Here is a 17,024-nt window from a genome sequence, read left to right on the forward strand (position 1 = left end):
GAACTTATTCAGCACATCTCAAACAGGTGTCATTATTCCTGAGAACAGAGTGAAGGTCATCATTTATCCTATAAGAAATCTCCTTATACTCTACCTAACTATTAACATGGTCAAATGTGAGTACTTGTTCAGACTGGAACTATTTTGAGTGTAGGTTTTATATAAGCTCTATAGAAAGGCTGTATTACCCTGTGCAAACAAGAGCAGAGAAGATTTGTGCAATTAACACTTCCAAGACTGATAATTAAAAGGAAAGGGGATCATGGGAAAGGAGGAGGTGGAACATTAACTTCTGCTTGTAGACCCCAGTCGGATGGCAACTATTATACCAATGTACACTTCTTTATTCAAATTTAACATGAATGTAATAGGATTTAATATTAAATATTTTAATGCAACAAATTAAAATGAGTTAATATTTGCAAATATGTGATGATAAAAGTAAATAATTGCTTCAAACAAAGTTTTTCAACAGGTGTCAAGTGTCCGCAAAAAACATACGTAAATATAACTCTACTCTAGAATCTCCAAACATGTAGTTTCATATTGTATAAACAGCACAAACATATACACAAACTGTAAAATATTTAAACAGTATGCTAGTGTTTATGTCTGACACATGTTGTCTGTGCAAGCTCATTTTTATTACAAGGACATTCAGTGAAATACTTCACTGTTCTATTCAAAATAGTACTAAAATTTAAGTTGATAACGATTATAAACTCTGGACATTTTTACTCAATATGGATTAATCTAACAGCCTATCAGACAGCAGAAATAAATGTGACAACAGCCAGTCAGTACATGTCGCTAATAAGTGATTTCTGTGTGTCTCTGTGTGAATGAACGTTGTGGTTTCGTCTGACACACAAACTCACACACGTGACGTTCACAGTGTTTTCAGCAGCTCTCGATATATGAGAACATAAACAGGGTTTTTCCTACATTTAAATTTTTTTGGCGGCCGCCAAAACGAATTTTTGTCCCTGTATCTGGGTGTGAATAGTGCTCAAAGAATGTTAACGATGCCTGTCAGAGGCGTCCTGCACACGCTGCTGACATAAACCACACTTTCAATAAACGATTCAATAAAAAAAAATTCTTCACAGTGATTAAGTAGGGCCCTATGATTTCCGCGATCACAGAATCACAGACGGAATCCAGTCATAAAAACGGAATTTACTATATAACGCAGAATGTCACGGAATTTGTCAAATTTTTGATGAATGAATTAAAAGCAGGTCAGTACACGTAAATTAAATTGCGATATAGACTAGTGTCTGTGAATATTAAACCGCAAAAAGACTATTTAAACATGAATCCTGCATGCCTGTGTGACTCTGAAATGAATGATGCGGAAGCGCAGTTTCATTTACTTCACACCGCCTCACACACAATCGCGCGGGCGCATGCAACGCTTGCGGTGTTTTCGTCCTCTGTCGCCTCACTATATGAACGCACGAATTCATCTCCAGAGCTGCTCAGAAAGTCACTTCATCAGCATTTAACCGCTTCGTTTGAGAAAACTACCGTCATAAACACAGAGAAACTAAAGCTCTAGGAAAACCGTCAAAATAAAAGTTCGATTTAACTTGACAAACATATTACTGTTGTACAGTAGAATTTAGATAAATTAATTTAATAATAAATGATAAAAATATATTTTAAACAATAATCTCAGTGTTTCTTCCATGTTTTAATTTTAACAGTAAAGCTCTGTTGTTCTGTTGTCGTGTTCATTATCGCAGATGAATCGCCTTCGATAATGAACGCGATATTGCGTGGCTTGTCAGTGAACTACGGCTCTGTCTATTAAATGCCACTCCATTTGAAAACAGGTGATGGCGATTTAGCGGTAATCAGGAAACCGGCTTTACTGATGAAATGCGTGTGACAATCGCATGCGATATATCGCCCAGCCCTATTTGATTGCCAGAAAAAATTAAATACACAACAGAACTTCTGAAGAAAAAAATCATAAAAATATATTTTTTAATTAATTAATATTGTTGTTTTTAAGAATTCAATTAATTAGACATGCTTTTTGATTATTAAAATGGAATTAAACCATTAAAATGGAATCCAGAAAACAGAATTTGGTAAAAAATAAAATTTGAGGGGACAGAATAAAACGTAGGTCCCTAAAAAAATTTTTTTTTTTTGTTAAACTTTTATTAAATTGTTGGTAAATTGGACAAGATTCATTATTTCAATTAATTAGACATGCTTTTTGATTACTAAAATTTAATTTAACCATTATAACGAAGTCAAAAAATAAATAAAATAAAAAAAACGGAATCCAGAAAAATTAAAACGGAAAAAATGGAATTTGGGAAAAAATAAAATGATTTTATAGGGCCCTAATTGAGTGTTTTCTGTGTTGACAAATCTTTTAGCGATGTCCTAACAGCCGCGATTTGCACGCAAAATAACTTTTTAATGCTACTTTATAATACTGATTATTAAATTATTATATATACCAAAATCATTTTCAGGTCTAGCAAAGAAGCATCTTCTCTTACAAAGCTTTGAAATCACAGATTTTTTTGCAAAGAGGGCAAGAAAGGATTACAGTGAGAGTGACGGGTGCTTTATTATCAGTATTGGGCTTGCAGATCATGTGGGTAGGGTACTTTTTACTGTTTGTGTCGATGACCATTTCTGTCAGCCACCACCGAAGACCATTTTCGACCCAGGAAAAACCCTGATAAACATCTCTAGAGCTGATTTGAGAGTCATTTCACAAGATTGTCACCGTTTCATTTGAGAAAAACTACCGTAAAATACACACTGAAACTAAAACTGACCTTCACAACAAACCGTCAAAATAAAAGTTTGGTTTAACTTCAAGAAACATATCATTACTGTATATTAAAATCTTAAAGTAACAATAATATTAATAATAATATTTCTAAGGAATATCATACAATTTTATCCATGTTTTAAATGTATACAGTATTGTTGTGTAGCATCTTATTTGACAATAAATAAAAATGCAGTGTTTTGTTGTAAATTAATTGTTATATTTTCATTTGATTACACTTTAGAAGCTTGATTCAATTGTTAAAGTTCATCAAATTTGTATAATAAATCAAAACAGAATCCCCCCCAAAAAATGGAAAACTGAATTTAGGGGAAAATAAAACAGATTTCATGGTGCTCTAAATTAAAAGTGATAGTTATTGTGTGACATGGAAAAAAAATATATTGTGATAATATTTTTGGCCATATCACCCAGCCCTTGTACAAAAGCTCACATCATACTGTGTGTTTACAGTCTCCCTTTGCCATATCAGCCAAAAGCCAAAAGATTTATTCCTTGAGAACAGATTTTGAAGGAATGCAGTTTAAGCTTCAAAAGCAAGTCTACACCTAAATCATTCCTACCTGAAAAGAGCTCCATCCAGGGATGGAAAACAAACAGCCGGGCTGAGGAAATTAACATTGATCGACACAGCCTGTGTAAAGCAGGTCAGCTATAGCGAAGACTCACCCGGTAAGCTTGGTTACTAATCAGCAGGTCAGGCAATAAAGCAACCTTAACCTTAATCCTCAAGAGTTCTTAGGCAGAACCAGGCAAATCAATAACAACCTGGAAAGCTTCAATCTTCTCATTCAAGCTTGAAAGGTGATGTAATAGAAATGGAAAATTGCTTGCTAGTAAAAATTTAGCAGACAATATTTAATGTCCTGAATGAATAAAAACTTCTTAGCTACTGCAGCAAAAACATCTTTAAACAGATAAAGACAAACTATTCAGTATATTCTCTGAACATTCGATCAGACCCAGTGGAGATTTAAAATTCACTACCCGAGCAGAATGACTCAACCTTAAGTGGGGTTTAAGATTTCAAAAGGCTGTGAGTGCTTTCCCTGGAAAACCTGAAGTCATCTCACATGACGATCACCCTTTCCCTGCCTTGTCAGGACACCAACTATAGTAGTGTGGTTTAGTTCACTGTGTTTCAACAAATAGTAAAACACATCAGTTTTCCACCGTTTTTAGTGCCAGTTTTTGTCTTTTGACAAAAAAAAAAAGACAATACATTGACAATTCAGAATGAAAACAACGTCATGTTTGTTTATTTTAGTCCATTTTAATCTACAATCAAATTTTTTAAATATTCTAAAATCATTAAAAACGGTCAAACTGTAACAGAATAAAGTAAATACATCAACATTTAAGTTATTAAATTATAATAGCTCACAATGGCATATTCACAATACGGGTTATAGGTTAAGTTTACCTGCGCATTATTCAGTTTAGATGAAAAATGCAATATTATGTTACATTTAATAACTTTTGATTAATCTAATGCTCTTCTAAAACATGACTGCCTTAACATATTGCGGCGTTTTTATTTACATCATGTTTGTTGTCAACATTTTAAATTAAATAGTTCAATTATCTTTATGCATATTTTGTTTCATCATCATTATTGTTGAGAAACTCTATTCACCAACAAAGAACTCAAAGCTTCCAATATATTTACAAAGGCAATATACACTCATACTGAAAAAAAAACAACAACAACAAAAAAAAACCCACACGATTCATCAGTCAATAATCAATATCAACTTCTTATCAGAAGTCCTGGCTAATAATTGAGTCTCCTAAAGCATGTCATTCTCAAATACTATGGAAACCTCTAATAACTTAATAAAAACCAAGGCCAAAATGCTTATTCCACTAAAATCTTCTGTCATTAGTTTTTTAAAACATGCACACCACAGGGAAGGCAGAGACCTGGACGAATGCCATTTAATTTAACTACTAGTAGAGAATTATAGGAAAATAAAAGAAAGGACACTTCTCTGTCTGAATGGATGGAAATAAAATTTATATTTATTAATTTAGAAGGCATTCCTACCCCAAACATCATAAACACTTTATCATAAGAATCTTGTACAAGTTAAAGTATAAACTAGATTAGTACACAACTTCAGCAGAGGTGAGACGAATAAAAAGGAGAAAAAGAGGTATTTTTAAAATAAATAAATAAATAATACTAAGTGCTTTTGTTTATGACAATGTAAGGCTGAACACAGTTGCTGATGATCCTCATTTTGGCTGCGTGAGATTCTCCAGCTTTGTTGTTGTTGAGCTGTTAAAGCTCCGCCCTCTTTTGGAAAGGAGGCCGAGAGCAGCAGCTCATTTGCATTTAAAGGGACACACACAAAAACGGTGTGTTTTTGCTCACACCCAAATAGGGGCAAATTTGACAAGCTATAATAAATGATCTGATCTGAAACTTCACAGACACATTCTGGAGACACAAGAGATTTATATTGCATCTTGTGAAAAGGTGCATTATAGGTCCCTTAAAACAGGGCTTGATACATGTTTGAAATATAAATCACAGTATAAGCATCCAATCTGCATACCAACAAATTAACGGTGGATAAAGTGGACTCAGATAAAAGATTACAGCACTGTAGAAGTAGAGCTTGTGTGGTGTCAAAAACTTCACATTTAAGAGATAATGACAGCATGGATTTACATAGATAACATATGATCCAATTAAGACGTCTCACGATTAATGCTATTATTAATGGGGTTGACAAGATCTCATTAGGTTACAGCGCTCACACAAGTGTCCTTTTCCAGATGGAGGCCTATGATTTGTTGGTGGTTGGAATGGTGTGTCTGCAAATTTAACAGTTACTGCCGAGATGATGTTTCTCTGAAAGCGGTCTGAATTATTAGAATGTATTGCTGAAACAGGACACTACATCACGCATGCCTGTCACCACAACAAATTAATATATGCAACCAAAATCCACTACTGTGAATAAGCTAGTTTACCATACAGACAGTAAGTGTCATAACAGGATGTGCTGAGGGTGTACTTTCTACCTCAAGACATACATTTTTATAATCTCAGTGTTTTCTGACAACTAGCAGGCTGCAAGAGCGCTGATGAGAAGAGAGACAGCGTCCTGTACAGCTGCTCAAGATATAGGGTGTGGGTCGCCCTGCGGGGCGCTGGGTGAGTTCATATCAGGAAGGAGGGGGCTCCGGTAGCTAAAGTCAGCTGCTAGCCAGTTGTCCTCGACTTGGTGCTGCCTATAATAACAACAGACTGTAAAAACGGGGTGCAAATGGCATCAGACTATTTTAAGACTCGACAACAGAACTCACACTTTGACAGAAAATACGCACCAGCCTGAAGCTAAAAATGCTAAAGGCACATGAGCGACTACCGAGGATGATGATCAGCGACACCAGACACATGAAGAGAAATGCAATTTAAAGAAATGCATCAGATTTTACTTACTATATGACATAATACATATGCACGACTAATAGAGGATCAATAAAATGAATAATTTTTAGTTAATAGCATAAATGAAAACGACTTTTTCCATGCAATGAATAATTGATCAGTGATGTTAGACCCACATCACATGGATGAACTCTCCTCTGCTGTTTCCATGGCATCAGAAACAGACCACAAAGAGGGACAACCCAACAAATGTAAACAACCTAATCATGATGCATGAATAAATTCATATTTATAGAGTTTCCAGGTAGAACAGGTAAAATTTAGATGGTAATATTTACATTTGGATACTGGTATTTACATACTGATACATAAAACTAACAAACCTAGTGATACCGGTAAACAGGTAATGGATTGCCATGACCTCATATGACTACCCATATCGATCTACACTCAACTTTTGCATTGTCATGATGTCGATGTATCCTCGTTTACATGGTCAAATTAATTTTACGTGCTCAAATGGATCTAGCACACAGCTCTCAATCAAGTAAGGCATGTACAGTATTTAGATGTGCAACCCTCTACGCACACCCTGGCAATAGAAATACATTTTTTTTAGTTTACTCGCCAGACTAATATACTATATATACTGTATATACACTACCAGTCAAAAGTTTGGAATCAGTAAGATTTTTAATGTTTTTAAAAGAAGTTTCATCTGCTCACCAAGGGTGCATTTATTTAATTAAAAATACAGTAAAAACAGGAATATTGTGAAATATTATTCCAATTTAAAATAACTGTTTTCTATTTGAATATATTTTAGAAAGTAATTTATTCCTGTGATTCAAATCTGAATTTTCAGCATCATTACTCCAGTCTTCAGTATCACATGATCCTTCTCAAATCATTCTAATATGATGATCTGCTGCTCAAGAAACATTTATTGTGCAAAAATATTTTTGTACAATATTTTTTTTTTTTCAGGATTCTTTAATGAATAGAAAGTTCAAAAGAACAGCATTTATTTGAAATAGAATCTTTTGTAACATTATAAATGTCTTTACTGTCACTTTTATTTGATTTAACTCATCCTTGCTGAATAAACGTATTCATTTCTTTAGTTTCTTTTCAAAAAAATAAAAACAAAAATTCTTACTGACCCCAAACTTTTTGAACTGTAGTGTATAATGTTACAAAACTTTGTATTTCACATAAATGCTGTTCTTTTGAACTTTCTATTCATCAAGGAATCCTGAAAAAAAGTACACAACTGTTTTCAACATTGAAAATAATCATAAATGTTTCTTGAGCAGCAAATCATCATATTAGAATTATTTCTGAATGATCATGTGACACTGAAGACTGGAGTAATGATACTGAAAATTCAGATTTGAATCACAGGAATAAATTACTTTGTCAAATATATTCAAATAGAAAACAGTTATTTTAAATTGTAATGATATTTCACAATATTACTATTTTTACTGTATTTTTAATTACATAAATGCAGCCTTGGTGAGCAGACAAAACTTTTTAAAAACTCCAAACTTTTGACTGGTAGTGTATATTTTTGTAAAATGACAAAGCTTTTTAAATATATGAACGTACACTCTTAACATCAGTCAACCAAGCATTATATTATGATATTATGATAATCAAGCACTATTTAATGATATAACTTTATTAACTAGAACTAAAACTTGGTAACCATTTATGCCAGCGTTCGTTCGAACTGATTTGCTGAAATCAAATCAGGGACGGTAATAGATAAGCGCCAGCCAATGAGATTGCAATTTGTGCATTACTTCCGCCCACTACCAGAGAAACCGGCATCTCTTCTGCTTGTTCTTAAAAGCTGAATAGTCCCAAATGAACTCCGTTATTTTGACAGGAAAATACAACAAAGAATATCATTTACATGTAGCGCATCGAGTCTAGTCAGCATACAGAAGTTTGGGACCCGCACAAGTGTAAGTGAAGCAAACTTCTGTCATTAGCATCATTTCAGAAAGGATAGTGGGAATGTTATATTTATATATAGCACAGGAATAGTAGATCAGGTTTATATTCATTCTGTAGAGACCCTTTTTTTGTGGCCAGCAGTAAATTGTATATGCATATAATAATTACAATCAGTAAACTGACCTGAAAGTGACCAAATGAACATATTATGATGTAAATACAAGTGTTGTTTCTTTGCAGGAAAAAACATTTAATTTTTCGGATTACTTGTAGAAAATACACTTAACAGGAAAAAGCCAGAAAACAAATGATATCTGATGCACTTTGAGAGTCTGGTCACAAGAGATTCCAATGGACGTACAGAAGGCCAAAATGAGGACACAAACTACTCAAATCTTATTTCTACTTACAACATATCCATGCAAAGAGCTGCACATTAGGGCTTAAAAACATTCAGGTTGAGTCATTTATTGATCAGTCTGAAAATGAAAATCAGTGTTATTTTAATACCACTGATATACTTTAAGTTTACTCAAGTAATGAAAAGGTTTTTATGGTTTTAGCTTTACCTAATGATAATAACCATGTTGAACACAACACAAGGAGATCAAATCAAACCTGGGCATTCAGGAAAACACAATAAAACGTGAATTACATTAATTAAAAACTGGTATAACCAGAGCATGGACATTCGGAAAGGATGACAGCCCAGAGTCTGGCAGGACAGTGTTTCTTGGAAACACACCGGCTTCATCTCATGGGTGTCATTTTGCCATATCCATTAGAAGAAATAGCAGTGTCAGACCTAAAAGCAGTCATCCAGACACACTATTAGCGGCTGTGCAGCTTTGATCGATGTCTATAAATACAAACCTCATTCTCATGCACAGTTGCAATTGTCAACTTTTCAGCAATACCTACTTTTGCATTACACCGCCTCACAAAGCCAGTGGACAGGTGGTAATATTGGCACCATTTCACATTATACCAACAATTGGCTGGCCCAGTTTAGATAGTTTCATCTTGGCACCTCTTTCCGACAGAGTTCTTGCCAATAGGAGCAAAGTCTCTTCAGGTCATTACTGTGCTGTCCTATGTGGACACCCCATTCCAGAGAGGAAATGGACAGTATGATTCTCATTCTTTACACTGTCAATAACAAGAAGCGGCTGATACAATCAAAGCAATTTAGACCCGGTTGTTAATGGATTAAGGGAGGAAAAAAAGCTCAGCAAAAGTAAATTATCTGAATTATTGCCAAGTAACAGCAATTAAAAGTTAATCATAAACTACATATGACAATTATGATGATGAAATGACATTCGCTTCTAATATGTCACATACACTACAAAGTTTGACAAGAAAAATGTGTATCCCCTAAATTAAAATTACCTATGCGCAGAAATTAAGATAAATTTAGATAAATATAACCATAACAACAATGCATCTCACTGCTGTAACCAAGAAACATGGATTCTGACGGTTTATGATGTTTGATGTGAGATGAAAATGTACTTATGCACTGAAGTCTAGATTATCAAACACACTTATAAAACATGCGATGAATTTTGATCAAAAACACATATATTGTAATATATACTGTAACTGTGATATAAAGCGAATCACATCAGAATTTCATCTCACCTTTAGCTTCAAGTAAGTTTCGCGGTGGTTACAAAATAAAATTCATTTTGTGAAACATCAAAGCCTGCAGTTCTTTTTAATAATCATTCTTCTGTAAAATTAGCCGATTTAAGTTTTTCTGTCAGTAAAAGCAAATGCTGTTTGTGAAGGGTTAATTGCCTTACCTCCTTTTGTAACGTGCAGCACTCCCTTAATTCAAACACCACACCTTAATCTACATGACTGAAGTTAGCAACCATAGCTGCAATTATTTCACAACAGCTGAGAAATTATCCCCGAGAGTGATGGCGGCAAAACTTCATTGCATCAAATACTTCCTCTTTACAGGCAAAACACACCTACACACTGTCAGACGTACAGAAACCCTCTTTACACATGCAAACTGAACTAACAACAAATAAAGATATCCTCACATTTAGGGCTGGGTGATATGGCCAAAAAAAATGATCACAATAAAATGTTTCATATAAGCATATTTTTGCCCCTGAGTGAAAGTTAATTGTGGTTTAAAACTACTTTTTATTGTCAGAGCATGACAAAAACTTAGAGGTTAACATCCCACTAATCTCAGGTAGAATATTCAAAATATTTAGAATGATAAAATATTTTTCTACATCAAAATATGAATGAGTTAACTTAAGTAAACTTTTTTCCTAAAAAGAAATATCTTAAAAGAAAAAAATAATTTCTGCATGTTCTAACGGGTGATAGTTTGTGTTCTCTGACTCTGATGATGTGTATCTTTAGCACAGTTTGCAGTGCAGGCTGCAATATTAAATATATTATGTGTTTTGTCTCTGAAAATGCACATTTGACATTAGCTCAAGTTGACAGTAGCAGTAGCTTGAGTTGGGATACGGATGTAAATTTATGTTCATTAACAAAAACAGTAAATCTGTAAGAATTGAAAACCTCATTGGGTAAAATTTTTTAAAAATTTGAACCGTCTGAGTTAGGACTCTACTGTTATTCAATTTAACATACATTTAGATTATGATAACCATGGGTAAAACCATGCACGGATTTAGCACCTCACTAACATGCTAAAATATAACTGTATGGTTTCTATGGTATTTGTTATGAAAAACAGTAGCCTTTTAGTATAAAAACAAATGCACAAATTCTACAGCTTAATAACAAAAATGACTGTAATTATATTCCATTATTCGTTTAATACATATGGAGCCCTGCACGACATGCAGGAAAAAACAGTAGGCTAAATTGTGCGCACGATTTACTAATTCATTCCAATTTAGTAAAATGAGGGAACAAATTAGTAAATCATGCACCAAATTTAGTAAATCAAGGGAACGAAATAAATTGTGCTAACGATTTAGCAAATCGAGGGAACGAAACAATAAATCATGTGCACGATTTAGCAAATCGAGGGAACGAAACAATAAATCGTGTGCACGATTTAGCAAAACAAGGGAATGAAATAAATCGTGCACGATTTAGCAAATTGAGGGAATGAAATAATAAATCGTGTGCACAATTTAGCAAATTGAGGGAATTAAATAATACATTGTGTGCACGATTTAGCAAATCAAGGGAACAACATAATACATCGTGTGCACGATTTAGCAAATCGAGGGAACGAAATAATAAATCATGTGCACGATTTAGCAAAACAAGGGAATGAAATAAATCGTGCACGATTCAGCAAATTGAGGGAATGAAATAATAAATCGTGTGCACAATTTAGCAAATTGAGGGAATTAAATAATAAATCATGCACATGATTTAGCAAATCAAGGGAACAACATAATACATCGTGTGCACGATTTAGCAAATCGAGGGAACGAAATAATAAATCATGTGCACGATTTAGCAAAACAAGGGAATGAAATAAATCGTGCACGATTCAGCAAATCGAGGGAAGGAATTAGTAAATCGTGTGCACAATTTACTTTTTTCCTGCATGTCACGTGCGGGGCTCCGTAAACACGTCTACATTAATAATATAATAAAATTCAATATGAATATACCACATTTCTGCCATAATACCATGGTGCACTTCAGGGGCGGACTGGCCATCTGGAGCACCGGTAGTTTTCCCAGTGGGCCGCTGTACAATGTGGGCCGGCCCATTAGTGTTACTACAGTAAATCCATGGTAAATGATGGCGATTTGTAGATTGAAAAGCATTCTAAACTAGATCATTCATTGCACAATGTTTCTCGTGTTTGTCAGTGCTGTTTCATCTGGTTTCTGCCGTTTGAGCCGAGCCGATAAACAGTCCATGTGGCGCGGTTTAAATGAGTAACGCTGTTTCATTCTGCTTTCGGTGCATAAACATTATATCGAACATTTGTTATGATTGTATCAAGGAAAATTATATTGAGATAATTATCATTTTATCGCCCAGCCCTACTTACATTACACACAGTCGCCCAAAATCTTTCTTTAACCACCCAAAGAGAACCACTGCAGTGTGCTGGAGATATTCACAAAGCAATGATAAGCTTGCCTAAGGGGGAAAACAAGTTATGTGCACTTGCAATGTCAAAATGTGCCATCTGAAAGTAGAACACAGTGAATTACCAGCATTAAACCAAAACACACGTAGTGGAATATGTTCTACTGCTTTCAACAGGATTATTTTACACTTTCATTCACACGACGCTGTGAGAGCCACACTAATGTACGTATCAGGCAGCTAAAAACCCAAGAGCCATTATTTTAGATATTTTCAACAACACAGAGCATAGAAATGCCACAGCAATGTTTTACTCCTGTTTACCAGACACACACCAGCAATGTCACGTGTGATAGTATCAGCTCATCTGTTGCTGTAAAAATGCTCCATAACCTTTCACGAGAGATGTTATGGGTCAACATGACCGTGATAAAGACCAGTGTCTTCCATTCACTGCCTACACTTCAGCAGCAGTCTTGAGGATAATATTATTAAATAAGTATTATTATTATTATATTCTAACTGTTTGGATTCCTAAAGGACCGGTGTGAATGTAATGTAGAGGTAAAAAGAGGTTTGAGTCCACTTTAAAGTCCAGGTACGAATCAATTCAAGTACTTTGTTCAATTTGGACACTGAAAATGTGTTTTCAGAATTTAACTTTAAAATGTACAATGTCCACCCCACATAGCTTCACAAAATCCTATGGAAAACACTAAAGACTGTAATGGCAAACAAAATGTCTTTATAAAAAAAGTCCATCTTATCTCACATAAACATCACAATATAGATCAGAAATGCCCAAAACCAGGACCCACAGTGCCCATCTGCCTGATCAAATTAGATTTTTGTCCCTTCAGAGTAAAAAGTTTCTGCTATAGAAATAAAAAAATAAATAATTAATAAATTAATTAAAAATAAAATAAATAAATAAAAAATGTTAAAATAATTAAAAAATAAAATAATAAATAAATAAGTACAAATATATATACACAGAATGACTTAATTACTCAAATTAATATATTATTATTCATACAATTAATTTTAATATTATTATTATTGATAAACTGAAATAATCTAACTTTATTAGTTTCTTGATTTTATATATATTTTGTCATATTTAATATTAAAAAAACTGCTGATTTCAAGTCAATGAGATAAAATTGGTGGGAAAAGTAAAAAGCTTGTTCTCGTATTTTATTTTGCCATCTAATGCAATGACAGTCAGACATTAATTGAGGCATAATGCCTAACCCCCGGTTTCACAGACAAGACTTTAAGGGTTAGTTCACCCAAAAATGAAAATTAATGTCATTAATTACTCACCCCCATGTCGTTCTTAGCCCTCCGTTCACCTTCGAAACACAAATTAAGATATTTTTGTTGAAATCCGATGGCTCAGTGAGGCCTGCATAGCCAGCAATGACATTTCCTCTCTCAAGATCCATTAATGTACTAAATGATTCGACACGCTGATTCAGTATGCTCCGAAGCTTCCTGAAGCAGTGTTTTGAAATCATCCATCACTATATAAGTCGTTATTTAGTTTTTTTTGGTGCATTTAAAACTGATTTAAATATGTTTTTAGTACATTAATGGATCTTGAGAGAGGAAATGTCATTGCTGGCAATGCAGGCCTCACTGAGCCATCAGATTTGATCAAAAAAATCTTAATTTGTGTTCTGAAGATGAACAAAGGTCTTACGGGTGTGGAACGGCATGAGCGTAATAAATTACATTATTTTCATTTTTGCATGAACTAATCCTTTAAGCTAATCCCAGACTAAAATGCATGTTTGAGCTGTTTTAACTGAAAGCAACTTGCACTGACAGATCTTAAAATATGTTTTGTCTCAAGATAATGTTTTTTTCTTAAGGCACGTTTATAAATGTAATTGAACTAAAGCTAAATCTGTGAAACCAGGCCTAAATGGGTGTATCTAATCCTAATGTAGACAGTTATGACAACTAGAGAAATATTAATAAATCAAGACAGCTCGAGGTTAATTTCTCATCTGCATGTCAAACAAGCAGTTGATTTACGAGCCAATCGGACCTGTTCTGCCTGCCGCGAAAGCTACTACAACAACACCTGACTTACCTTTCCAGTCTTGTGGTCGAACCACACCAGAGCGTGATTCCTGGACAGCACCTTGCAGTCGAAGGTGGCGTTATTCTGCGCAGGGCGACACCGGGCCACGGAGCGCCCGATCTTGACCGGCTCATCCAGGTAGACATGACGTTCCTGAAACGGGTGCGAATTCGGGCGGCAGGTGAACACGGCCAGCGCTGAAGGCATTGAGGATGGCTTGGGAGTGTTACTCCAACCAGACACGAAAGACAGTGTTTCTTGATCCAGACTGACCTGTTGCTCCAATTCTCCTATCTTTAATAAATTATCAGGAGACCAATGCACATAGTAATACGAAAAAAATATCAACTATCGAGAAAAGACAAGGCTCTTCTGCTAAACCGACTACATTACGTCAACAAAACTACTTAGACACTATGTAGTTGACTTCTTGCCCCCTTGCGAGACCCCCATGTTGCCGAACCAAACCCAATTCAGCTGCTTTTTTCCATACAAATCTGATGATAGTCCACAATTTGAGATGTTACACCTCGTTCCCTGCACAATTCATCCTCATTCCCCTTTACAACCATAGGCCTGACCAATAAACACTAATATACTAATAACCTGTTGGATTAGTTAAGCTGTACTCCCCTTAAAAATAAGCCTATCCATTTGATATGGGTTTCTAGATTAAGATAGGAATGACTTCTGCCACAAAACGCATTAATGTAAGTGTTAAACACTTATTAATGTGAGTGGGTTTGGCTGAAGTATGCAAGGCAGAGCATCAACCCACCACTCCCCTAGACAGATCAGGCATTCAACATGAAAACAAAACCTCAAAGACTTAATTATCCTAACATTAAATGAGCAAAATTCAATATTAGGTATCAGAAACAGCTCGCGCGGAGGGTGTTTTCTTGCACACGAGAGCGTTAGCTGGCTAACTTCATATTAGCTCCTTAGCTTCGCTGAGGTAACGGTGGCCCTTTATCTTCTTCCTATCAAGCCGCCCGGATTCAAAGTGACTTTATAAATAATTCCCAGTGGATTCATCCAGGTATTGTTTGGTCTGATGAACTTTCATACGCGGAGAATATACGTAAATCCAGTACTAGCTCGCGAGCTCGATAACTAGCTTAGCTCGCTGAGAGACGAGAAAAAATCCTCCGAAAAGAAAGTCATAAACGAATAAAGTCCGTGACACGATCCCGCGTTAAGCCATGGAAGTCTCCGCTCCCGGGAACACTGAAAACGGGATGAAAATCGTTGTGTGAGAGGGGATAATTGGAAGTAAGTCGTCCTCCCGAACAGATATACACACACACACACACACACCGGCCACAAACCGCCGCGGGGCTCGCGCACCACCGAGATAGGGGGCGGGGGGTATGCGATGACGTGTGCTGGGGGCGGGGCTAGTGAATTGCGTTTCCAGAGAAAAAGGTGACGTTTTTCATATGGAATGAAAATAGATGGTTTGGAGGCCGTAAGTGTAAACATACAAATAAATTTGTTGATAAAATATATACAAGTAATTTTAAATTAAATTTAGTCCTGAATTAATTTTTTTAAATAATTTATTTATTATTTTCTGTATTTATTTTTTTTATTATTTTAACTTTTTTATTGCTTATTTTTTTTGTTTATATATTATTATTATTTTAATAAATTTATAATTATTTTATTCTATTGTTGTATTTATTTCCACATGTATTATTTTCATATTTATGCATTTATTTATTTAAACATATATTTATTATTTTCTGTATTTATTTTTAAATATATTTTTTTATTATTTTAACTTTTTATTGTTTAATGTATTTTTTTGTTTATTTATTATCATATTTATTATATTTTTATCCATTTATAATTATTTTTTATTGTATTGTTATATTTATTTCCACAAGTATTTATTTTCATATTTATGCATTTATTTATTTAAACATTTATTATTTTCTGTATTTATTTTTAAATATATTTTTTTATTATTTTTACTTTTTTATTGTTTAATGTATTTTTTTGTTTATTTATTATCATATTTATTATATTTTTATAAATTTATAATTATTTTTATTTTTATTCTATTGTTATATTTATTTCCACATGTATTTAATTTCATATTTATGCATTTATTTATTTAAACATTTATTTATTATTTTCTGTATTTATTTTTAAATATATATTTTTTAACTTTTTTATTGTTTAATTATTTTTTTGTTTGTTTATTTTTTTAAATACATTTACAATTATTTTTATTCTATTGTTATATTTTTTCCACAAGTATTTATTTTCATATTTAAGCATTTATTTATTTAAACATTTATTTATTATTTTCTGTATTTATTTTAAAATATATTTTTTTATTATTTTAACTTTTTTATTGTTTATTTTTTTGTTTATTATTATTTTTTTTTATAAATTTATAATTACTTTTATTCTATTATTATATTTATTACCACATGTATTTATTTTCATATTTATGCATATATTTAAACATTTTACATTTATTTTTATATTACATTTCAGTCTCCATATTAGATGTTCTTATTAAAATCACAACCTTTACCTGAATATAAGGTAAATTCTAAACCATCTTTATGAGATGCATCTTGGAATGCCTTTTAAAAACAACATTGAAAGAGTTCCCGACCATGCTGGCCACTTTTCCCTCACTCTCTAGGCCAAAAAAAAG

General features: G+C 33.7%; 1 protein-coding gene across 5 annotated transcripts in view; it reads right to left on the reverse strand.

Annotated features, from left to right (window-relative positions):
- slmapa (sarcolemma associated protein a) overlaps positions 1 to 15,706 on the reverse strand; it is a 76,120-nt gene extending 60,414 nt beyond the window's left edge. For 4 of the 5 annotated variants that reach the window (XM_048172420.1, XM_048172417.1, XM_048172415.1 and 1 more), the window contains exon 1: positions 14,357 to 15,706. In XM_048172420.1, coding sequence (XP_048028377.1) covers positions 14,357 to 14,554 — 198 coding nt within the window. In that variant the 5' untranslated portion in view covers positions 14,555 to 15,706. The remainder of the gene's footprint in view (positions 1 to 14,356) is intronic. The other variant, XM_048172418.1, reaches the window with a different exon arrangement.
- Positions 15,707 to 17,024: the final 1,318 nt, after the last annotated feature.

This window comes from Megalobrama amblycephala, linkage group LG21 (genome assembly GCF_018812025.1).
Source record: "Megalobrama amblycephala isolate DHTTF-2021 linkage group LG21, ASM1881202v1, whole genome shotgun sequence".
Lineage (NCBI taxonomy): Eukaryota > Metazoa > Chordata > Actinopteri > Cypriniformes > Xenocyprididae > Megalobrama > Megalobrama amblycephala.